The sequence below is a fragment of the Thalassophryne amazonica genome, chromosome 3 (assembly GCF_902500255.1).
Source record: "Thalassophryne amazonica chromosome 3, fThaAma1.1, whole genome shotgun sequence".
Taxonomy (NCBI): Eukaryota; Metazoa; Chordata; class Actinopteri; order Batrachoidiformes; family Batrachoididae; genus Thalassophryne; species Thalassophryne amazonica.
In genome coordinates this window covers 73,716,174-73,740,572 of record NC_047105.1, presented here as the reverse complement: position 1 = coordinate 73,740,572, position 24,399 = coordinate 73,716,174, and the positions used below count along the sequence as shown (strand labels likewise).

The 24,399-nt window shown below is 39.4% G+C and overlaps 1 protein-coding gene across 4 annotated transcripts in view; it reads right to left on the bottom strand.

The window, feature by feature from the left end:
* The window catches only part of esyt1b (extended synaptotagmin-like protein 1b), a 55,977-nt gene extending 37,607 nt beyond the window's left edge, over positions 1–18,370 (bottom strand). For 2 of the 4 annotated variants that reach the window (XM_034166736.1, XM_034166735.1), the window contains exons 1-28: positions 18,161–18,370; positions 17,707–18,065; positions 16,330–16,371; positions 13,845–13,979; positions 13,670–13,743; positions 13,511–13,583; positions 12,772–12,861; positions 12,542–12,597; positions 10,282–10,402; positions 10,022–10,198; positions 9,424–9,506; positions 9,181–9,229; positions 9,000–9,089; positions 8,766–8,861; positions 8,224–8,295; positions 5,686–5,772; positions 5,405–5,554; positions 5,153–5,266; positions 4,892–5,068; positions 4,698–4,783; positions 4,571–4,619; positions 3,813–3,902; positions 3,631–3,726; positions 3,453–3,524; positions 3,276–3,362; positions 3,021–3,167; positions 2,593–2,699; positions 112–289 (exon numbers count right to left, since the gene is read on the bottom strand). In XM_034166736.1, the coding sequence (XP_034022627.1) occupies positions 112–289; positions 2,593–2,699; positions 3,021–3,167; positions 3,276–3,362; positions 3,453–3,524; positions 3,631–3,726; positions 3,813–3,902; positions 4,571–4,619; positions 4,698–4,783; positions 4,892–5,068; positions 5,153–5,266; positions 5,405–5,554; positions 5,686–5,772; positions 8,224–8,295; positions 8,766–8,861; positions 9,000–9,089; positions 9,181–9,229; positions 9,424–9,506; positions 10,022–10,198; positions 10,282–10,402; positions 12,542–12,597; positions 12,772–12,861; positions 13,511–13,583; positions 13,670–13,743; positions 13,845–13,979; positions 16,330–16,371; positions 17,707–18,051 (2,943 nt within the window). In that variant the 5' untranslated portion in view covers positions 18,052–18,065; positions 18,161–18,370. The remainder of the gene's footprint in view (positions 1–111; positions 290–2,592; positions 2,700–3,020; positions 3,168–3,275; positions 3,363–3,452; positions 3,525–3,630; positions 3,727–3,812; positions 3,903–4,570; positions 4,620–4,697; positions 4,784–4,891; positions 5,069–5,152; positions 5,267–5,404; positions 5,555–5,685; positions 5,773–8,223; positions 8,296–8,765; positions 8,862–8,999; positions 9,090–9,180; positions 9,230–9,423; positions 9,507–10,021; positions 10,199–10,281; positions 10,403–12,541; positions 12,598–12,771; positions 12,862–13,510; positions 13,584–13,669; positions 13,744–13,844; positions 13,980–16,329; positions 16,372–17,706; positions 18,066–18,160) is intronic. The other 2 variants (XM_034166733.1, XM_034166734.1) reach the window with 1 other exon arrangement.
* Between the last annotated feature and the right edge of the window lie 6,029 nt (positions 18,371–24,399).

The window sequence follows — 24,399 nt, the reverse complement described above, 5'->3', positions numbered from 1 at the left end:
CCTAAAAGCTGAAACAAGCTGTGTTTCCAATAAGTAACATCATAGAATATCTGTAAGTGTTCCAATGTGGTTCCCCGCTCCTCTGAGTTGGGAGTGATCTTGTTGAGTTACCTCTTTAGCAAAGCTGCTATCTGGGGAAGCACGTGGAGGTCGTGTTATGGTAGGACTTTGAAATTCTTCTTCCTGCTCTTCAACCACATCAGCTGACATTTTGTCCATGTCAACATCCTCATGTGAAGACTCCTGAGAGACAACAGTCTCCAAAGGAGGAGGATCCACTGAACTTGACCTAAAAGTACAAATGGTGGAAATAAATGTGATGTAATATACTGTATTTTTTGAAATATAAATTGGTTTCTTTTCTGATCTGGGAGGTCCTGCGACTTGCAGGTGTGACTTATATACTAGGAATCAAAGCACTAAACAAATTCCAATAATAAAAATTACACTATACCAATGCACAAAACATATGACTTATACTCAGTACAACATATATTCCAGAAAATATAGTACAAAGAAAGAGAAGATGATGTTGGGCAGTATTGTCTCATGGCCAATTTTCTACTTTGATGTTTTTGAAAACCTTGATAATTCTTTGGTAACTTCATATTTCCTCTAGGACACCATGATGCGTACTGTTCTTTTGCTTACCACGCTACACAGATTATACAGTTTTACTTTTAAACATACCGCTTCAGATAATACCATGCAAGCAGTCACCGCATATAAATATCAAATGCAACACTTTTCACCCAATCACATAGCTCCACTGATCCACCCAGCAGGGCCAGACCCACCCACCTGGGGTTGGGCCCAGGACAGAGCAGCTGCTTAAGAGCAGCTATAGCCCAGAAGTTGAGGTTTTAGCCTAGGGTTTGGTATCGAGAACCAGTTCTGTTCGGGTATCCTTAAGAAATTATTCAATCCATCGACATCAATAGCCTTTTTGCTTAACAATTCCCTTATCAGTCCTTCAGAGCGGCCATTGTTTTTGGGGGTGTTTGTCAGGAAAATGATCATATGTCTACGTTGATTAGAGACCCTGCAGGGTCTGTAATCAATCGTTTCTGCAGCGTGGTTCATCTTTGAAACTTGAAGCAATGAAACATTGATCCGACCTGCTGCTTCGTTGGTTCTTTGTTTTATTTCGTTTTATCTTAATTTTTCCTTGCTAAAACCCTAAAGAAGATATGTCTGTGAGTAATACAGTAGTTATCTTTTTATGTTAAACCGACCTGTTATGGTCTTCTGAAACAGTTGATAGATAACTTAAGATAACTTAAAAACGGGACCGATGGTAATGCATTAGCATGTCTACGGCGTTTTCAATGTTCAAGTTCGCATTAAGCTGTTCGCATCTCAGCACGTTTGTGTGCATTTGTTTTCTGTATAATAATTAATGGCTCAGTGTTTGTTGTCGTAAAAGAGTCAAATGTATTACAAATTGTAATATTTTTAAATTATTTTATTTATATATTAATAATAATAATAGCAGCAACAACAACAACAGTAATAATAACTAACAATGCTAGAATACAATTTTAAAGAAAGAGACAAAGAACCTGATTAAAAACACAACAGAAAATATAAAACCAACTAACAATGAACATAAATAAATAAATAAATATAGAAATAAATAACTGTTTCCTGTGAACACCTAGTGACTCTTACACCTCCGCTTCATCCCTGTTTTATTTAAATTTAATGACAATTTGTTTCAGTCAAACCATATTTTCAGTTTGTTCATTTCTTCAGTGATTTCCTCCAGACCTATCTGGCAAGCTAGAAAACTGCTGCATCCTAGTAAGAGCAGAATACTACTGGAATGAATTTGAATAAGGAAAGTTGGGTTTTTTTCTCACCAAAATGGATGCTGCACTCACTGAAGTTTATTGTCTGGAATAGTCCCAGATTGCATTTCAGAGCTTCTGGAATTAAGACATTTTTGTGCGGGTGGTGGTGGGGGGTAATTTTGGGTTTCAGCTTTTTTAAATTTCATCACATTCATGCCTGAATATTTCAATCATGAGTCACTTTTGTGCAGATTAAAGTCACTAACTGGGATTCCTGTCTTGTTGCGAGAATGAAATGAGAATCGTCCTCCGTTCTGTTCACCCAGCTGACCAGCAGCAACCGGCTGAGCTCAGCTCAGAGGTATGGAGAGATATTCATGCCAAAATGTCTGAAAGGAAATGCTTTTGACAAAAACTACAGATTTTGTTTATTTTTATTTGTGTCCAGAGATCAAGGATCCAGTGACCAATTTAAAATGGCGTTGACATAGAAAACCTGTAAAGCCTACTTTTAGTACACAGAAAATTCACAAGAGGAATCGATAAGGAATCGGATCGATAATGGCATTGATAGATAAAATCTTATCAATACCCGTCCCTATTTTGGCCTCAGCGGTGCATGAGACGTCTGTTGTCAAGCTTCCAGCGCTGTAAATGGTGACTCTCTTGTTCATTGTGGGCATCTTTTTAATATAGCATCTGGTTTTTTAAGTCTGTCTCCTGTCAATCTCTTTATTCAGTTCAACTTACACAATAACCTTACAATGAAGAGCTGTTCTTTGTGGAATAACTGTCTCACCTCAGCACGGTTTCTTTCTCCTGTTTTTGATGAGCAGGAGAGGACTCAGCCGCTGATAAGACTTTAGGCTTGTCAATGATCACTGGACATTTTCTAGGAATCAGCATCTGCAATTAAAACAACACTGTCATTTGTTTACTTCACAAACTACTAGAGGTGGTACAAAATTAAAGAACTAACGAAAATACAAAAAACAACAGGGGGAACAGCTGGAAAACATACACATGTAGGAAAAGAGACAAAAAATGGAGATAAAGGTATAGCAGACAAAATAAGTAAAAAAGACGGCACACCCTTCAGATTTTCTACCTGCCATTTAAAAAAGAATTCAGTCTTCTCTACATTCATAAAATTTGTAAAATTATGCCCTTTAAAGTCACACTGAAAACAAATTTCTACAACATGATATAAATTAAATAAATTCCAACCTTCAGTTCAGCCTTCAGCAGGATCTGGCTATCAGGTGATGCTCCATCCAAATGGAACCACTGGTCCAGAACCAGCTGTGGTTCAGAGAGCAGCTCTTTGATAGGAATGATCAGAGAACCAATGGGCAAGGTCCAGGTGTGAGACAGCTACAGAAACACAAAGCAGCAGGCTTACATGGGAGCTGATTTTCTAACTGTTGCAAGAGGACACATTATTTCTGTTTACTCTGTACTCAGGTACTGAAGTCACATTACCTTGACTACAAGAACATCTTCTCTGGGGTCATGAACCAGGAAACTGAATGCTTCATTCCACTGAGGTGATGTGGTGCGATCGCACACCTTCAGACATAGGACACGCTGTCACTCTTGAAGTTCTGCATTAACAAGTATTATGAATGAAACATCACTGAATAAGGTGTAGAGTCCTACCGTAGTTTTGTAGGACATTTCTCCAAGAGTGAGTTCAGCACCAACTTTTGGGTCTTTACCGCTCTTCTTCACCTGTACAGGTAATAATAATAAAAGAAAAAGAATATCACAAATATTGGGTTTAAAGGTTCGCTGTTTATGTTGGTGTCGCCTTTCACAGCAGTAAGAACAGACTCACTGGTAAATTGTCTGCTTGCTCGACGTAGATAAACAAAAGTCCTGCTGACAGAACTGCTTTGTTCTGGAAGGACTGTCTGGAATGGAACTGAAGAACCTAAAGACAAAGGAAGCAGTCAGGGACTGTGGATCAAGTTTACCAACGTGCATCTATTAATGAATAACCAAGAATTAAATACTAACCTGGTCCAATGTGTCTGACTCTGTGGCTGTTTGAACCCATTCCAGTACCAGATGAACTCGACCAGACTTCACACCACTGAGACTATACCACTGAGAGATACACACCACACATATGTAATAGTAACTCACAACCTACACTTAGCTTTTCAGTATTATTTAATTCTACTGAACATTTTCAATTCCAAACATTGCTGACACAAACATGAAAACTATATAAAAGAATGGATCTTAAATGAGTCATATTATACCAATTTTCAGCAAATAATATAAAGTACAAGCTCTCTTTTAAACAAATATTAGTTTGTAGTCACAAATACACCAGTTGCTGATGTGATGCAATCTACAATAAATAAATGAATAAATATTTCAAATCTCAGTGAAACAACCTGTTTCTGTGACCATGTTTCTGTCACAGTAGTCTAAAATGAACCTTTTATGGTGTAAAGTTCTTATTGCATAAGAACCTTAACAAGCACAGATAAAGGATTATGAGACATTTCATCCAAGCCAAGTTAAACTGAAAGTTGGATTAAAACTTACTTTCCAAAGTGTGACCCCTTTAACATCTTTCATGATCATCTCTGTGTTATAAAAAAACTGCTTTGCTTTCATCATCTTACTGAAGAACACTGCAGAGCTATGAACCCTTGTGAGATACTCTTAAATTATTTCATACTCATAATATTTTTGCATTTCCGTTATTTTAACTGCACTTTGAATTTGACCATGGGTCAATGTGTCTGGCTGAAGGATCCCACCTGATCAGTGTACTGAGACTCAATGATGTCCTGCAGACTGATCTTCAGCCTGTGTAATGAGATATGCATGATTTGTCTATGTAACTTAATTATCTTATGGAGCACTGGTTAAATTGTACAACGCTACCTGCCCATGAAGTCATCTTTCACGTCCATGTCTTTATCAAAGACCTCTAAATGCAGCTCCTGGCCTGGCAGCTGAGTTAGAATCACCTGAGGGATGAACAATGCTGCAGATGTAACTGGACTGTTTAAACGATTACAAATACATGGAACACTTAAATTATTTCTGTTAAATCACTACAACCGTGTGCTGGTTACCTCATACATCTCATTCCAGGTGGGGTTAAGATTACCCTTAATAACTCGACTTGTAAAAGTTTCTCCCCCAATGTTGACTTTGACATAGGGATCACTCTTTCCCTTCACCATGCCCCCCATTAGATTATCTTTAGGGACAAGATTTTGGCCTGCCAGCACATGAATTCTGAGAAGTCCCTGGATCAAACAAACAAACACTTTATTAACTGTAGCAAGCTTACAAATTTGAAAAGAAAACACGACTGCTCTGCCCTCCATTACCTCTGTTGCAAAGCTTGGATGAGGGGAGGTCTGCTGGGGCCGCTGTTTAGACAATCCAGACTCCAGATTAGATGAAGCATCAGACTGAATGCGGTCCTCATCTAACCACATGACCTGTGATACATAAAGAGAAAAGGAATCAAAATGAAGCTTTTATTCAGTAATTAATTACCTACAGCACTATGACTTGCTTTATTTTTTATCATTTGTTTGTATGTTTATAAAAGCTATCGGAGGAAACGTGTTGTTTACCCTGAGAACTGTGCTGATATAGATACGACTGGCAGATCCAGACTTGTCCAGCTGAAACCACTGGTCCAGAGAAAGGCTCGGACTGGACAGCAGACGGGACAAGGGGATGGTCAGACTGCCCAAAGTCTGCGCACAGTCAGCATCCTTCACCTGGTCAATTTAACATGAAGGACATCAAAACCAGGCCACAGTTAAAGGAAAGGAACAATCACAATGGGTTTAACTGACCAAATGCCATGCATGAAGCTACGTTCAGTGTAACTGATCTTCAAACCTCTTACTTGAATCTCAATGTCCTGCTTGCGGGGATCTTTGATGAAGAAGGTGAACGCCTCCTCCCACTCTGGATTGATGGTTGCATAACAAGTCTAAAGATACAAATAATAAATTAGAAAAAAAAAATCAGATTCCTGTGTAAAACAAAATGGCATATTTACAGTATTTTAACAGTCTTTCACAGTAAAAACGCTTGGTTTTCACAGTAAACATACCATCCCTGGTTTTCAAGACCAGGCACCTAAGTGGCTCCACTCTATTCTACTCTTCCTTTTTTAGATATACCTTAGTATACACTAGTAGAGTTCTACCTTAGAAATGGAATATATTCTAGAAGACATGCCTTACTGAATTTTCATGCAGTATGTACTGTTAGTACAAAAAATCATTTACTGATTGTACTTTTTTACATCTGTTGACTGTGGATAATGATTTGGTTCTTGGTACCTTCCATTTGCATCAATGAAGAGCTGAGGCAAACATTTAAATAAACTGACACAAAAGACACCAATCCCTGCTCAACTTTGAGGGCACATTATCTCACACACTGACCTCACATGAAAATGGGAAAAATGTAGAAAAATATATAGAAGACAGCAGGAAATTAATTAATTAAACATGTTTTAAACAATTATGGGTGGCCTTTGTGGGCAACAGACCTTCAACCAGACCTGCTCCTAATTTCCATCAGATATGATGAGAAAATTATTCCTTGTTCAACAGCTGGCAGGCAGGTCTATTGTAAGTTAGATAAGCAAAGCAAAATTCATTTTCTTTTGAGCAAGTGTATCAACATAAACTGACATCGAATCAATTTATCCTTATTATATGCCAATTTAATTTGTTGCGTTACAGTTAGTTGGACTCATTTATCTATCTATTCTTTTACAGCATTGTCCAGACTATGTCACATTTTATTTTATTTATTTACTTGTTTGGAGCAAAAGGTGGCAGTAATGTGCCATTAAGCTGGATGCCAAATGTCATAAAATACTACCACCACTACCACTAATAATAATAACGAGATAATGAAGATAATAACAGTAATGATAATAATAATAATAATAGGAAAAAGAAGAAGTCTGAATGAGAAGGACTTCCTGGGTCTTAGAGAAAGACTGAAAGCAATAAATCATGGGTTACATATATAAAGCCTTTACGAACAGACTTTGTGGAGGTCACTCACGTATAGAAATTATTATAACAAAATTCTCATTCCCTTTTCAGTTTTGTGGTAGACTATTATGATTTGTTTTTCAGGATTTACTGTGTACATTGTCTCTCTATTGTATGATTTAGTTGGACTGTTATACTTGGTGTTGTTTTTCCACTTTTTGAAAATAAAGAATTAAAAGAAAAGAAGAAAGCAATAAATCATGCTCTCAAACTGAAAGTTCACAATCTTAAATGAAGAGAAAATTTCCGAACCATTATTCTACTCGGCTCTCAACATATTTGGAGTATGTGGGCCAGCCAGAACAGCAATGAGGAGGATGACTAGGCTATGGTAAGGCTAACTATAATGCTTTAAAATATACATATATGAGTTTTAAACCACACACACACACACACACACACACACACACACACACACACACACACACACACACACACACACACACACACACACACACACACACACACACACACACACACACACACACACACACACACACACATCTTCAATAGGAGCTGGAGCCTATCCCAGCAGTCACAAGGTGTGAGACAGGGTACACCCTGGACAGGACGCCAGCCTGTCGCAGGGCCACATGTAGACAAACAAACACATTCACACTCACAACTACAAACAATTTATAGTTGCCAATTCACCTAACCTGCATGTCCTTGGATGTGGGAGGAAGCTGGAGGACCCAGAAAGAACCCACATAAACATGAGGAGAACATGCAAAATACACACCGAAAGGCCAGAGGTGGGAATTGATCCCATGACCTTCTCGCTGTGAGGCAACAATGCTAACCACCAAGCCACCGTGCTGCCTGAGCTTTAAACCATTCAGTTCCACTTAGTGTGGTAAATGTACACACATTTAGTTCTGAACAGATGTTTGCATCTGTTCAGTGGTGACAAGAAGCTGTTTAATTATGAGTTCTTTGTGTCTCATACAATTAGGCCACTAGCTTATGCTTTGTAATGTGGTGTTTGTGTTACACATAAATGATGCATCAATGATTATTTTACTTCTTGTTGCATGATGCAGGAGCACCATGTTTTAAAAATAAACATAACTACCGGTAATTCTGGACTGATGTGAATAATACTCCAGTGCAACATATAGTCTGGAAAATATGGTATACTCATTGCATTTTAAATATGACCTTTGTGCAGGATATGAAAAATGGTTTTATCTTCCCAACAATGCAGATTTACTTTTCTACCTTTGATATTGTAACTGGATACCACTGCGTTTTGAACAATCCTGTACCCACAAGCTCTGTAGTAATTAAGTCGCATTCAGCAGCAAGTATGTGGAAAAAACAGATTTCACTTAAAATTTAATCTGTAATACAGAGTGGAAATGTACCTTGCTCTTTTTAGTTACATCCTGTAAAGTCAACTGCACCATGGGATTGGGCTCCTTATTTCCCTTCTTCATCTAAAAGATGAACAACGATGCAAACAGATGAGCACATAACACAACATTTTACAAATTACATTCCGTACACAGGGCAAAAAAAAACAAAAAAAAAAACCCACTATTGACGTGCCAACCTAACAACGTGTGGTTATGTGAACAGTACCACTACCATAGCAACAGCAAAAACACGTGAAAGGAAGCACAATGCTGTATGACTTAATAAGGAAATATAAATCTGCAGTGAAAGAAGCCACAGTGGAGTTTCATAGCAAAGATTCTCTCACTGTTCACTGATAACAAAACTAAACGTAAGAATTATTGCATTTGACAGCATTTTCTTATCCACGCTGCAACAGACAGAAAAAGGTTCCAGACTTATGGAATGTCAAAACTGATTTGAGTTCAGCTTTGCCTCAGTGTAACCACACAGGAAGCAGCTCTGTGCTGAGCAGAAACTGGAGCACGGTGGGTAAACGCATTTGACTCACAGGAAGTGCCTCAGCCTTGTCCAGATACACAACCACGATGGCCGAAGAAGGTGGATCAGCATTCGTACTAGTCACACTTTCATTTCTCTTCAGGATCTGGGGAGGAGATTGCGTAAGTCATTTATTTTCTTTGAGCGACTGTTCTGCAAAGTAAGATAATGTTAACTGATAGACACTTCTTAAACACTAAAATGATCCTTTGGTAAATTATCATGGATCCTAAAAGACTGAGACCTGCTCCAGTTGATCCGTACTCGGCAGCAAGGCCAACCACTCCAGTCTGAGATGCACACGTCCTGAGTGAGCGTCTTTCAAATTGAACCACTGCAAAGACAGCGACAGACAAACATTTGCAATCCTTTATCAACAAAAACACTGTGATGTCATAAAGGACGACTGATCTGAATTTACTTACATTATCTACAGCGATAGACTTCTTCACTATACCCAAATCCAATTTGGTCCTAAATGGAAGAGAAGTGAAAAAAATCACTGAACAAAAGATCAGACATTTTAAATTTGATTGTGCAACTATAATCCTCAAAAAAGCCAAACTTTATGAGACAAAAGAAAACAATCATGAAAGGGGACGGAGGTGAGCTGATACTGTGAGCTTCAACACGGACATGCAAACAAAACATGCAGTTCACATATGTACCTTCCCAGGAAATCATCCTGGTCTGGGTCTTTGTCATATACTTCCACCTCCAACTCCTGACCAGGCACTTCATGGACTATAACCTGATGTATCACACACTCACACACACACTCACACACACACTCACACACTCACACACTCACACACACACTCACACACACACACACACACACACACACACACACACACACACACACACACACACACACACACACACACACACACACACACACACACACACACACACACACACACACACACACACACACACACACACACACACACACACACACACACACACACACACACACACACACACACACACACACACACACACACACCACACACACACACACACACACACACACACCATGAAGACTGACAGAGGGATTTGCTTGGATGCTGCCTGTGGCCTATTCCATCCAGTGTGAATGAAAATGACACACTAGTCTGTGTAACAGTTCGATCCCTCAAATACAAGAACAAAAAGAAATGACGCAACACTGAATGTACTGATGAAAAACACGGAGGTGTCCACTGACACCTGTCCATGCAGATTAATGATGTTAATGTTCTACACATCCACCCCCTTCCTCACCTCATACGTCTCTGCCCACTTTGGAGAAACTGTGTTGTCTACATGTTTGGAGGTGAAGATTTGAGGACCCACTCTAACCACAGCATAGGGGTCAGACAAACCAGCCATGACCCCTTTTACGTAGCTGTCCTTAGCTGCCAGATTGTCTGCCTCTAGTAGATGGATCCGTACCACACCCTGAAACAAAGAATAAGAAATATATGGCTGTGGAATTAATATCGTGGTCTCTCTCGCTGTGCAGGTGCATGTTTAAGCCTTACCCGGGGTAAAGGAGAGCGCAGCTGAGCCACATGCAGGCCTTGAACAAGTGGGACAACCAAGCGGTTGGGGAGCACCAAGAAGGAAGCAATGGCATCCATAATCATGCTATCAGACATGACACTGACACAGAGGGAAAAGTGGCTTTAGAGTGAAACCAAAACCTATTGTAGAGCATCACTGACTTTTCTCTGTGTAACAAGAAGCACACAAATTTCTCAGTGTCGCACCAAGACTAGAAAAGGCTGCAATAACTATATCTACATATACCTTTCTGCTTAACAAATGCACTACTGTGTTGTTACAAAGCATTCTTAATTTATGACTGCTGGAATGATTTATGCAAATTAATAGTCTAGTTAGCATATTTATAGCAGCCACATAACATACATTGTGAATATAAAGTCTCAGTAATAATACTTTCGCAAGTAATCTTTCATCGAGAAAAGACTTCCCAAAAAATATACAAATATATGCGCCACACAATACTAGACTCTAAGAATAAACTCTAATGAGCTTATTTACTCCCGAGAAAGTACCCATGTTGTTCATATCAAGTGTCTAGGATGTATTCTTAAGGAGTTACTGTATTGTGTTCATAAGACAAATCACGTCATACTCATTAACATATAAATATTATAAGAGTATAGCAGATGGACACCCCAAAGAGTCTGGGTTTCTTGAGGTTATTTCCTGTAAAATAACAAAAAACAAACCACCGTCACCAATGCGTTAGCTGATATGACAGGTAAGCTCTAAACCATACTTGCGCAAAGAGGTGACTTATGATTTGGCACTATATGTATAAAATGAATGTAAGCCAAATAAATATCAAATGTAATCAGCTGTATGAAGTGTCTACGTTGTATTATTAACGAGTTATGTTCACAAAAGAAACTAGAGCACAGCACTTGTAGAACACAAACCTCTGCCAACACTAGTTTTCAATTCCACAAGTTTTTACCTTGTCAAAGTCCTTTTAGAAGTGGCTTTTCATAAGCTAAAATATAATACAAAATATAGATCAAAAGGGGTTTTCAATGGTAAAGAGAATCAAATATCCACTAAATCCGCAATGTGGATCAGATGCGAATCAAACTTAGTCTATTCATTGAGAGTGCCAGTTAGCACCTCATTGTCACAAATGAGAGTGATTGAGTCACTTTTGATTGAGATACATGCAAAATGTTCACCAAATGGGCTTTTCAATATTAAATTCAAATGTCTACAAAATCCACAATCCAGATCAGACTTTGTCAGTGAGTGCCAGTCTGTACCTCACTTTCAAATATGAGAGTTATTGGGACACGTTTGATTAAGTTATCATGTAAAATATACATTAAATGGAGTTTTCAATTTTACATTTAAATGTAGTCTGGATCAGATCCAGATCAAACTTTGTCAGTTGACAAAGGATGCCATCCCACATAACACTCTCAAATATGAAAGAAGTTGGATATTTTTTAACAGAGTTATGAATTTTTGAAAATTTGTTCAATGTCAAAGATAGGGATTTTTCCAATTTTTCTAGATTTTTCCTGACTTTGTCCTTTGACCTTGAAAACTGAATCAATTCTTGCCTATCAGGATATGACTCCTCAATAAAAACATTTATAACATATGAAAAATTGTGAGCTTCAGGTTGTTCACAAACAAACAAACAAACAAAAACAGGGGCAAAAACATAACCTTCTCCAACTTCACTGGCAGAGGTAATAACTGAATTCTCATTAGTACATATCATCATGGATCAAATAAGCCTAAAATCTAATCTGATGATTTACTCCCAAGGGGGATACCTATGATGTTAGGATGAAGTTTGTAGGAGGTATTACTAATGAATTATTATGTTCACAAAATACATTATTTCATCCTGATTAGTATGTAAACCACAAACAACATGTGTACCTGTGGTACAAGTATGAGGTGTCTGCAATGAATAGTTAGTGAGTTATCATGTTTACAAAAGAAACAACTGAATCGTCATTAATATGTTAATATAATCACCAAGCAACCCTAATATACAATATATAATATACAGTATAATCATCTCATCTACCTATGGTGTATCGATGAAGTATCTATGGGGCATTTTTGTGAGTTAGAAGGTGTCCATACACAGACAGAAAACAGACAAATACAGTTGTGTGGATAATGATATTAAAATAAAAAAAAAAAAAAACGCATGCTTATAAAATATTTTTTGGAGATGAATTTTTACTAATATCCAAACTAAACTGAAGACACTGCAGCATGACTTACTTCAGTCCAGGGATGTCCAACAAATTAGTGAGCCCACTCCAATTGATGTCTAGTTTCTGGGAAGTGATAAGACAGAAGATTGTGTTGCATGCAGCAGATTGATCAGGGTTGACAAGAAATCAATAACATGACAAGCATAAATGACGAAACTCAGATACATAACAGTTCCAGATAAACAGTAGAAGGTGAATGAGAAACAGACAAATAGAGGTATTTGTACATGGACCTACAGGCCTCCGGATGAAAAACATGGTGACCGCACCCACAATGGGCACATCTCCAATTAGAGGCTCCAAAATGACCCGCATCATCCCATGAAGCTTAAGACAGAAACAGAAAGGACACCTGTGAAAACCTTCAAATTTTAATAATACAGCTACATATTTCAGTATCATCTCCATCTATCATTAGACAATTTCTTTGTATCATAGTATAATATACAATTATATACTTTTGATTTCAGTGTACCCGTGATTATGCGGACCTGGTCAGGATGGGGTTCACCAGCCTCCATGAACCCCAAAACCCGGTGAACCCTAAAAATATAAAAGCCACAATGATGGGTTGCATAAGTAATTACTCATGCAACCCATCATCTTCGCTTTTATATTTTTAATTCATTTATATCAAATTGCAGAGATTTGGTTTGAGTTTGAGTTTAAGGAAGATATTTTTACAAATTTTTATATTGAGAAGTCTGATTTACTTTTTGTATTTGAGATGGCATAAACAAATTAAAATATGTGAAATACCAAGGGGCCCAATACCTTTGAAGGGCACTGTATGTGGATGAAGAGTGTCTATGAATTGCTCTTAAAAGATTTGGCAAAGGATAAGGTCACTGGACTTAAATGTCAGACTGCTGTCGCCCTTACTGTCTTCATGCCAGATTGTACTGTATACAAAGATATATGTAATAAGTCACTGTTGTGAAAAAATAATATTTTTAGATGTGACAGGAAGACAAACCTGTATCCCTTTGACTCCTGCTTTGCAGAAGTATCGCTTCACCTCAACGTTGATCTCAACATTTCCAACATAGCTGAAGAGAAAAAGAAAGAATGTCTAGACTAGTATGTAAAAAAGTGTAACAGCGATACTCTTAAAAAATAATACCAAAATGTTCACCTAATATACAGATCGAGCAGAACCTGGCCCTTGTCATTCTCTGTGTGTGCTTTGATGCCTACGACCTTCATAGCCTGCAGCAAACAGAAAACAATTTCAGTTCCCTTTTTGATTTCACAAATTCTTGTGAGTCTTTACAACAATGTGAGGATGAATAATGCCAGACTGATATCACCTTGTCACCCATGTCCACCTTTGTGAAGCTGAGCGTCTGCAGGTGGCTACTTGAAGCTCGGATAGATGGAGCAATGGTTTCCACAAGCAGCTTCTCGAGGTACTGCCCAACAAAGGGCCACACCTGCTGCAGCACCTAAACCACATCAGCAGGAACATGGTCACAAACTGTGTTTACCAACAACAAGCTGAGTCCAAACCTTCGCTCCCAGCTGCTGTCTCTCATAATCATAACTTATGTATGTCTGTTCAAAGAGTTATCTGGGTAAAACCCTGTCTGGGGCTGATTTAAAGGAACAAGGGTGAGAAAGCCTGCGTTAAACTTCCTCGTGATGTGAGTCAGCTCCCTGTGAATCGACAAGACCTCAGTAACTTAAACTGGTTGTTCCACATTTGAGTGGACACTCCATTCAGAAAATACCTTCAGCATTACATCATAGAGTCTTCAGGTGGCTTCATAGTGGTTTTGTGTTTTTACAGATGCACTAGGAGATGTGCATACAAGTAACTTGGTAAACATTATGTGTGTAAAAACATGACATCCTTGGTGAATTAGAGATCTGTGATCAAGCTCACAAAATGATATATCTCCCACTCTGCCACATTCTGCTGTTTATCTGGGTCCAGGCTGCTGTGGCAGTACACCAAACAGCTCATTTCACACTTCCCTAACCTCAACCAAGAGCCTCTAACAGGGGGTGCTGAGGCATTTCCAAGCCAGAAGCCAGGTGGGAAATATAATCACTTCAGCATGTCTTGGATCTTCCCCAGGGCCTCCTCCCAGTTGGACATGCATGGGAGACCTTCGTAAGGAGACAACCAAGGGACACCCTTGGTTGTCTGTTGCTTAACAGGGTCCGAGTCCAGGTAAGCAGCAGAAAATTAATGAATGAATGTATCCATGTTTTTCTTTTGGTCATTACCAAAGGTTCATGACCACAGGTGCAGATAGGACTGGTAATTGAAGAGCCTCGCCCTCTGGCTTAGCTCTTTGTTCACCACAATGGTCCGGTACAACATTCGGACCATTGTATATCAGTGGTATTATATCTTTTGTGATGAAACACTTGCACTTAAGAAACTGAACATACAAGGACATTGGGGCATGGACAGCTTCAAACCATGGGCCTGCTTGTGTCACCATACTCACTTCCAGGTCCTGTGTGAATGGGTTAAATGTGGGTTTGATAAGTGTCTGACACTCTGATCTGAGGCCAAGAGGAGTTCGCCTGTGTGCTTGCTCTGGGGGTTGGTAAGGTTAGACCTTACTTATGCAAAGCGCCTTGAGGCAATTTTGTTATGATTTGGCGCTATATAAATAAAAATAAATTTAAATTAAATTGAAAAAATCCCATGTTGGCACGTGTCAAATGTCTTGTGTATACAGGGGACATTTTTATCTCATAAAGTTGTTCTGTTTTCAGTTTTTATTTGTTTGAAAACATGTTCCAGTATGGCATTTGCACAGAATACATTTTGGAACATGGTTTAGTTTTATGTAAAGACTGATAACTGCAATAAATCCCACTAATAAATAATTTGCTTGAACCACAGTAAACCACACCTACATGTCTGCTGTATATACTGACTCTATTTTGAACTAAACCTTGGTATTCAAACTGTGCACATTTCATCAAAACTATCCAGTTTACAGGCGCGGGGATTGAACAATGAAACAGCTGCAGTCGGTCTCAGCTGCTAGAGACTTGGTAATTGACTTCTTACATGTGTTAGTACGAGTCCTGTGTGACATGTAGAGCACAGGACATGAAAGACATCTCCAAATGTCTTTATCTGTAGAAAAAGAACAGTTAAAAACATAAGTGGTGCTTGTGTGACTGTCAGAAGCCCACAGTTGATTACAGTTTGGCATAAGTAGAGAGTGAGTCATCAGCTGCCTGCGCTGCTGAAGGATAAATCCTGAACAAAAGCACAGTCTGCTGATCTCCAGGCCAGTAAACAGTCACAAAACACAACTTTGTCATGCACACTGACAATCCTATCCCGTGGTCCAGCTAACATGAACAATTTTATTTCTATATCTCCCCCCCATCAGTAACTCTAGTTTCTTTGGGCTGGAAAGCCAGGTGGGGGTGGTGGAGGTGGGGGGGACAATGGCTGTGGTTTTGGGTAGCTCCTCCTCCTTCCTGAGAGCTAGTCTGCAATGAAGTGGAAATGTTGAGATGGTTGCCTGGCATGAGGCCTGCTCTCTGCAGCACACACTGAGCAGCTGAGCTAATGGCGGTGCAGCCTGTACTGGAACACGGCAGCAACAAAATCCATCAGCTAGCACCAGCTAATATCCGACCACATGCCGGCAAGTGTCAATCAACGCAACAGCTGGTTCCATACAAACCGTGTGTGTGTGTGTGTGTGTGTGTGTGTGTGTAATGTTGTGGGCTTGATAAAAGATGAATAGATAATGTATTTTTATAAAGTCAAACGCTGAAAACATGAATGTGACAAAGGGAATCAGGACATGTTACCTTATTGAGCCATTCAACCTTTTCAACATCTGGAAAATTGACCTGAATATTAAAAAAAGAGAAAACAAAAAGCTACTTAGCACCACTGTAAGGATCTGTTAAACATACAGGATGTAGAAATGATGATGATCTAAAAATATCAACAATAATGCTGTTAATAATACATCAGCATCTCTTACATCAGGCTTTAAACAGATTGTCTTTAAAAAAAAATTAGAAACAGGCAAAACAAGTAAACATTTGCAATAAAAACATTTGCTCCACAGCTTTTCTCTGTTCACATTTCATACGTTTACCTCTTTTTAAACCCTGCATAAACATTAATATTGTTGAATGATGCAGAGCACTTTGAATGTCCATGTTGACCTCTTAAGTAATTCAATAAAACAGGGTTACTGGTGCGGTTACACTAACGGTTGTTAAAAATAAATGGGTCCACAAAAACCTCACTGGGTGTGGCTGGCTGCTCTGCGTCAGAACAGACCCACAAAGGTTGTTTTTTTTCTCCCAGCATTTTCCATTTTAGCACATATATTCTCAGAATGAGTGACTCACAAACAAAAAGCACGACAACTGTTGTGTATTTTGCAGAAACTTATTGTATTACAAGACAAGAACATTATTAAGGCTGTCATTACAAAAGCGGAAGAAGTGACCCCTCCCCACTATGATTTGTAAAAGGTGTCATTTGCAGCATTGAGGTGTTGGGTGGGGGGTACTCAACTGGCACTGCAAATAACAGATCTGCATAATTAAATACATGCACTTTTTTCTCTCCCAAGCAACAACACAACCCCAGTAAATTTAATAGTGACTCAGCCTCTCGGGAATTTATTATATAATGCAATAATAATTGTTATTATTATTAATATGCTTGTACACACCAATAGGAGTGGTGATGCTCTATGACTGTTCATAACAACTCAAAAAAATTACAAGAAGCTCTTCACGTTAATTTATGTGGTCAGGAAAAAAAATTATGTTTTGACGCACTTCTGGGTTAGATTTAAGTGTTTTCTTTCCTGTTTTCTGGTATTTCACAAAACTTTTTTGTGTGTGTGTGTGCATATTGCAAAAAGACACCTATCCCCCAAGATGGTTATTACCCTGGCAGAGGTATGTAGTCTTCGAGCACCTTGTTGTTGTACCTATTTAATACATTTTCCCTCAATTTCAACTGAGCCAAGTCATATTTTTGATTAATTGCTCAATATTTTAGCCCACTTTGGGGGGGGGGGGGGGGGTGTAAATGTGACTAAAGGCCAACATTGGCCTTTAGGAAACACCTTTTCATTCTTCCTGGTCAAAGTGAGACACCAAAAGCACCTCCGTGAAGGTTTTGGGAGCACGCCCCCTGTCACAGGGTTTCTTGCTTACCCAGGCAGGCAGGTCTCCTTTGATTTTGGACATGTTCAGGTCCATACCCTCCTGCTGGTTGTTGTGCAGCTGCATGGCTGACTTGAGGCGAGCCTCCTTGGCCTCTCGGGCATGTTTCCATCCCGTGTAGACCATCATCCCAAACACCAACAGGCTGGTACTGACCCGATAGTACCCAGCCAGGTAGACGGGCAGCAGGGCCCCCAGACATTTGCCAAATGTCCACAGCACCGCCACTGCACTGATCCCCTTTGGTTTGGCGACTTCCGGCTCCTCGTGGCACGGCTCCTTCTTCTCAGCGTGGCTCGCGCTCGGATCCTGCGGCCCTGATTTGTCGCTTTGCATTGTGGGACCGTCTTCTGCAGCCAAGAAAGTAACACTGACATAAAGTCTGACAGCAATAATAATAATAATAATAAAAAAAATTTTTTAAAGTGTGATCGAAGAAACCTACCAGTTATTTCAGCGCTGCCGCTCCTTTTGTCGCCACTTTTAACTACGTTGGAGATAATCTTTATCTTACTTTACTTGTCCCGTCAGTACTTCAGTCTGTTTCTTCGTGACGCATCTTCAATTACATTAAAACGCAGTTATTCTTCATTTTGAACCATTCCGCTGTGCGAGTAGAGAACGTGTGGCGGACACAGCGGCTCGGTCCCGTTATCTGAACGAAAACACGCCCACTGGAGCAAACTGCATCTTTGACGAGTCATCGCTGAAGAACAGCCATTTAGACTAAACACAGGGGCGGAGGCAGAATTATCTGACCGGGGAGGGGGCACACACACAAAATGATGACCAAATTAAGACAACTGCTAGCTAATGCAGAAAAATACTTTCAACACAGCAGCAACAAGGCATCCACACTGACAACTAGTTCTATCAAAAACTGTCTGGTAAAAAAAAAAAAAAAAAAAAACCCAAACAAATGCAAACACCAACAAATACAGTGAGGAAAATAAGTATTTAAACACCCTGTGATTTTGCAAGTTCTCCCACTTTGAAATCATGGAGGGGTCTGAAATTTTCATCTTAGGTGCATGTCCACTGTGAGAGACATAATCTAAAAAAAAAAAAAAAAAAAAAAATCCGGAAAACACAATGCATGATTTTTTTAATAATTTATTTGTATGTTACTGCTGCAAATAAGTATTTGAACACTTACCAAAACAGCAAGAATTCTGGCTCACACAGACCTGTTAATTTTTCTTTAAGAAGCCCTCTTATTCTGCACTCTTTACCTGTATTAATTGCACCTGTTTGAACTTGTTACCTATATAAAAGACACCTGTTCACACACACAGTCAATCACACTACTGGACACGAGCCTCGAGTGTCCTCGGCCCCACTGTGAAGGGGTTTGCCAGGAGGGATCTTGGTATGAGGATGTTTCAAAAGAAACAAACCCTAGCTAAAACCTCCACAAAGTGCCTAGGCACCAGGGCGTATGAAGAAAATGGTGCAACTTCTCCCAGTGCTGCGTGGAGACATCTCTTCTGTAGCAGCACTCAGCTGGGTCATCCACCAGATCAGCGGTGTCATCCACCAGATAGTTCTGATCCTGGACCCCAGCAACAACACCACCAATGGGCTAAAAGAATCCAGTGAAACTGCATCATTGTAAATTGGTCCATTGGGGAGAAGAAAAAGATCTCTCACTGCTTCGCTTACTCAAACTTGAGAAGTCGGGCAAGAGATCAAAGGCAGTATTTGAGGAGAAGAAAGGTCACCATCTTGAAGAGAGCCCCTCGGATACAAAGTCAGTAATGTTAAGGGTGCAGCTTTAGACCCCGGGTCTGGGGCCCACTGCACTCTTGTAGAAGGAAATTCAAGGCAAATGAAAAAAAAAAACGGCAACCTGTCCACCATAGCCAAGACCAAAGAGCTGTCTAAGGACACCAGGGACAAAACTGTAGATCTGCACAAGGCTGGGATGGACTACAGGACAACAGGCAAGCAGCTTGGTAGAAGACAACAACTGTTATGATTATTTATTAGAAAGTGGAAGAAACACAAGATGACTGTCAATCTCCCTCAGTCTGGGATTCCGTGCAAGATCTCACTTTGTGGGGTAAGGATGATTCTGAGAAAGCTCAGAACTACACAAGAGGACCTGATCAATGACCTGAAGAGAGCTGGGACCACAGTCACAAAGATTACATTAGTAACACATGATGCTGTCATGGTTTAAAATCCTGCAGGGCAGCAAGGTCCCCCTGCTCAAGCCAGCACATGTCCAGGTGAAAAACTGGTGAAAAACTACAGGAAACATTTGACCTCTGTAATTGCAAACAAAGGCTACTGTACCAGATATTAACATTGATTTTCACAGGTGTTCAAATACTTATTTGCAGCAGTAACATACAAATAAATTATTTAAAAAAAAAATCATACATTGTGATTTCCGGATTTTTTTTTTTTTTTAGATTATGTCTCTCACAGTGGACATGCACCTAAGATGAAAATTTCAGACCCCTCCATGATTTCTAAGAGGGAGAAGTTACAAAATCACAGGGTGTTCAAATACTTATTTTCCTCACTGTATAACCTGCAGCACATGCAACATTTTGATAAATTCACTCTGTAAATCTGCGCATAGTGGTTAGCACTGTTGCCTCACAGCAAGAAGGTTGTGGGTTCAATTCCCGTGGCCTTTCTGTGTGGAGTTTGCATGTTCTCCCCGTGTTTGCGTAGGTTTCCTCCGGGTGCTCCTGTTTCCTCCCACATCCAAAGACATGCGGGTTAGGTGGATTGGAATCTTTGTCCATAGGTGTGTCTGTGTTTGTTTGTCTGTTTATGGCCCTGCGACAGACTGGCGTCCTGTCCTGGGTGTACCCTGCTGTGCTCTACGGCTGCTGGGATAGGCTCCAGCCCCCCGCGACCCTTAAATGGACTAAGCGGTAGAAGATGAATGAATGAATCCGCGCATTGCACCAAAAAAGCACAACAATGCAGAAGTACTTGCAACACAAAAAGAAGTTTCTGCTTAGCAAACCTTTACTGACTTCTACTGTTAATGCATTGCAAATAAAATAATAAAATGTGAAAATATAGGCAGCTTCAGAGTAAAATGATAAATGCAGTGAATAATAAGTATAATATACTAAGTAGTTAGTATATGCTAAGAATAATAGGTCTTTTTTAGATAATGTGTATGCATGTGTGCTGCGCATGCTGTTATACCCACTGCTTATGCAGTGTGTGGGTGTGTGTGCTTGTGAGGAGCACTTTATGTGCAATATACAGTATTGCTCTATGTCTTTACCTGTTGAATGATGTTTGATGTGAGCTGTATTTATTTGTGATGTTTGATGTTTTAATGTGTGCTATATTTATCTGTATCTAAGGACTGCAGATGCGTGCAATGCATCAAATGGGTACATTTATGTTTTAATTGCAGATAATTTCAAATAAATTAAATTGAATGAAGTCACTCAGAGCAGAGTGCAGTGATGCACTGAACAATCAAAGGTCCCCTGGGAAGAGACCGTTTTGTGCTACTTGTAGTTCCATTGTGATGTGAAGCTTTGCAGCACATCTTTGTTTTGGGGTGTGCTGCAGGAATTTGCAGCAGACACATAACCAAGTAAAATTGTTGCATGCATGACATATTTGTGTTCTCTGCATTTGCAATGTGTTACATTTGCAAGATGTTTTGTGATGCAGGTGGAATTGATGCAAGTGCCTTTTGTATTTATGTTTTCTGCATTTGTCACATTGTCTTAATTTGGAAGTGCTGTGGCCTCTATCAGCTACCGTAATATAGACTTAGTCAAGATTTGCGAATCAGGCTTTGGTTCAGGAATTTAGTAGTAAACCTGACCGGATAATTTTTAACAAGCAGACACTTGAATTTATTCATTTAGATAATCCATCAATTTTCTATGTCTGCTTACTCCAATTAAGGGTTGCACAGGGCTGGAGCCTATCCCAGCAGTCACAGGGCGTGAGGCAGGGTACACCCTGGACAGGATGTCAGTCTGTCGCATATAGACAGACAAATATTCACACTTGCACACAGACCTACGGACAATTTAAAGTGCCCAATCCACCTAACCTGCATGCTTTTGGATGTAGGAGGAAGCCAGAGCACCCGGAGAGAACCCACGGATACACAGCAGCTAAACACTGGCAGTGTGAGCTTGTGGTGCAAAGATGGTTTAGACATCAGCAGGGATTTCACGTACATGCATGGATCAGGTGTTTACTTTTGCACTGCTGTATGTTTAAGTATCAGTATAAGTGTAGGTGATCAAACAACGCAGATATTTATTGAACTTTTAAAGAAGGTATAAGTCCTATACAACCCCTGAATCCCATCAGGCTGGTACTTATCACTGCAACGCAAAGTGGATGAGAGCAAGGATGTAAACAAGACTCGGTTCCAAATATTTCAGTCTGTTGGAATCATATGCCTCAAACATTAACAATTACTCTTACCAATATACCAGCATGCTATTTTGAGACACAGAAACATGTCATGGAATCACATCTGGCATTATGATGACATGAAACTCTGCATCTAGCAATGATGGGGAAAACACTGATGGTGAAAACCTGTGTAGGCCTCTATTCATCCACACAGAAAAGTCTTCAGGAACTGATATATGAATCAATAGAATTGGACAGAAAAGTAATATTGATATTGGTAAAATCTTACACTGGTCAACACGATTTTTCTTACATGGAGTTTTTCAACACATTTTGGGTAATTTGGGGGCACTGAATCCGAATCTGGTCTTAGTTTTTGCCAATCGCATCAGATTTTTGAGATATGAAAACAGAATTCTTGTATCGAGCATTGACGCAAAAGCTGCAGTCTTCCACACCTCTTGGGCGCCATAAATTATATTATGGTTCTTGTTCATATTTCACGAACCTGGTTTAAAAACTATGCCTTTGAAGCTGCTTTTGAGCATGATTAGTGCAGTCAAACTCCTGATATGCAGCTCCCCCTAGAAAGGATCCAAATCAATTACAGGTTACTTCTCCAGCCAAGGCCAGAACATATTCCCAGCTGACAGGACTGGGATGATGCGGATGAAGTGTCTTGTTGTCCGAGGACACATTGGATCCCACAGCTGGAAACAAACCCCGGTCCACTAGTAGTGCAAATCCTATCCCATAGAGCCATAGGTGACCGATTTAATTTGCCACTATAGTCACATGAGTCTTTAGCCACAACCAAATAACTCGCAGACGGAGAAGCTCGACATTTGCATCAAATATTGAGAAATCCAGACAAATTGCAGCACACAGGAAACCAAGGTAACAGCTTTTTCTTTTTTACAATATATTATCTCACCGCAGGAGATAATATCCTGTTGTAGGGGGAAGTGGTATATAAGAAGTTATGAGAAGTGGGCTTGTGGCCAGACTGCTATGGGATCAATTCCCAATCAGACAGGAAAATCACTTTTAAGAAGCTGCTTCATTCCCAAGTTGCCCCCGGTGTGCAGTTGAGCACGTTGCATGGCAGCAGACACTATCCTAACAGGGTGAAAACTACCCAACTCAGGGTTTATTCAGCTGTTTTATGGCAGTGTTTGGATCACCACTCCTAGTAACAACTATAAAGACAAACAGCATCCCATGTCTCTGAATAGTGATCAAACTCTGATATGCAGCACTAGAGAAGTAAAAACCATCCTTGAAGTTATTGGAAGGGACGCAGACATAATTAGAGCTGATTGATTATTGGTGAATTATTAAATTCACCGGCTATTTTGGTAATTTAGTTTTGAGTCTTTTTAAAAAGCTTCTTAAAAGTGAGTATTTCCTGGTTTCTTTCCTCTTTTCTGTTACTGAGCAAAATATTTTTGGCTTTTGGACAAAACATTTTTGGCCATCATCTTGAGCTTTGAAACATACTGATGGATTTTTTTCTCATTTTCTAGAGCTAACAATAGTTTAATCCAGAAAACAATCAACAGATTGAATGATCACAAAAATAAATGTTAGTTGCAGCCACATGAAATGTGTTACGATTCTATTTTCTATTTGTGTGTGTGTGTGTGTCAGGAAGACGCAAAACTTTTTTTTTTTCATATTTTTTCCATGACTGCCTTGTTTAATGGTTGGCATTTTATATCCTTTATATATTGGTATTTTTTCAAAAAATATATATGTACTATTTAATTACAAAATATTTGAATGCAAGATTGTATGTTTTTAACCAAAGGACAATCAATCAGGAAATAATCAGAAGCCTAGTAGTAATAATAAGAACAAATGAGATTAATGGAAAAAATAAACAGATTATTCAGCTGCAAAAACCAATCATGCAGCCCTAGACAAGATCAAGAACACTTTTCAAGGGTGGTGGGGTGTTGAGGTACTCTTTACAACAATTTTGCTACGTAACTGATGTGTAAAATTCACTTTACCTGGCTGATGAAGATGGACAAAACACAGAGATACGACAGCCACGTTACCACGTTTTTTTTCCCCAAAGTATTCCTGGTGGAGGCAGACTGTCTGCCGTGGTTTATTTTCTAATAACAGAGTAGATAGTCTCCTCAATCCCAAAATCCTTCAAGAGCACACAGGCCTGGAGCAAACCTATTCTTACTACTCATGAAAAGGGAAAAAAAAAAAAAAAAAAAAGTGCCATTTGTTTATACAGTCACATGGATATTCAGCTACTGAAGACGCAGGGAATTCTGAGTTTACCCAATGTAACTCCATCCAGAC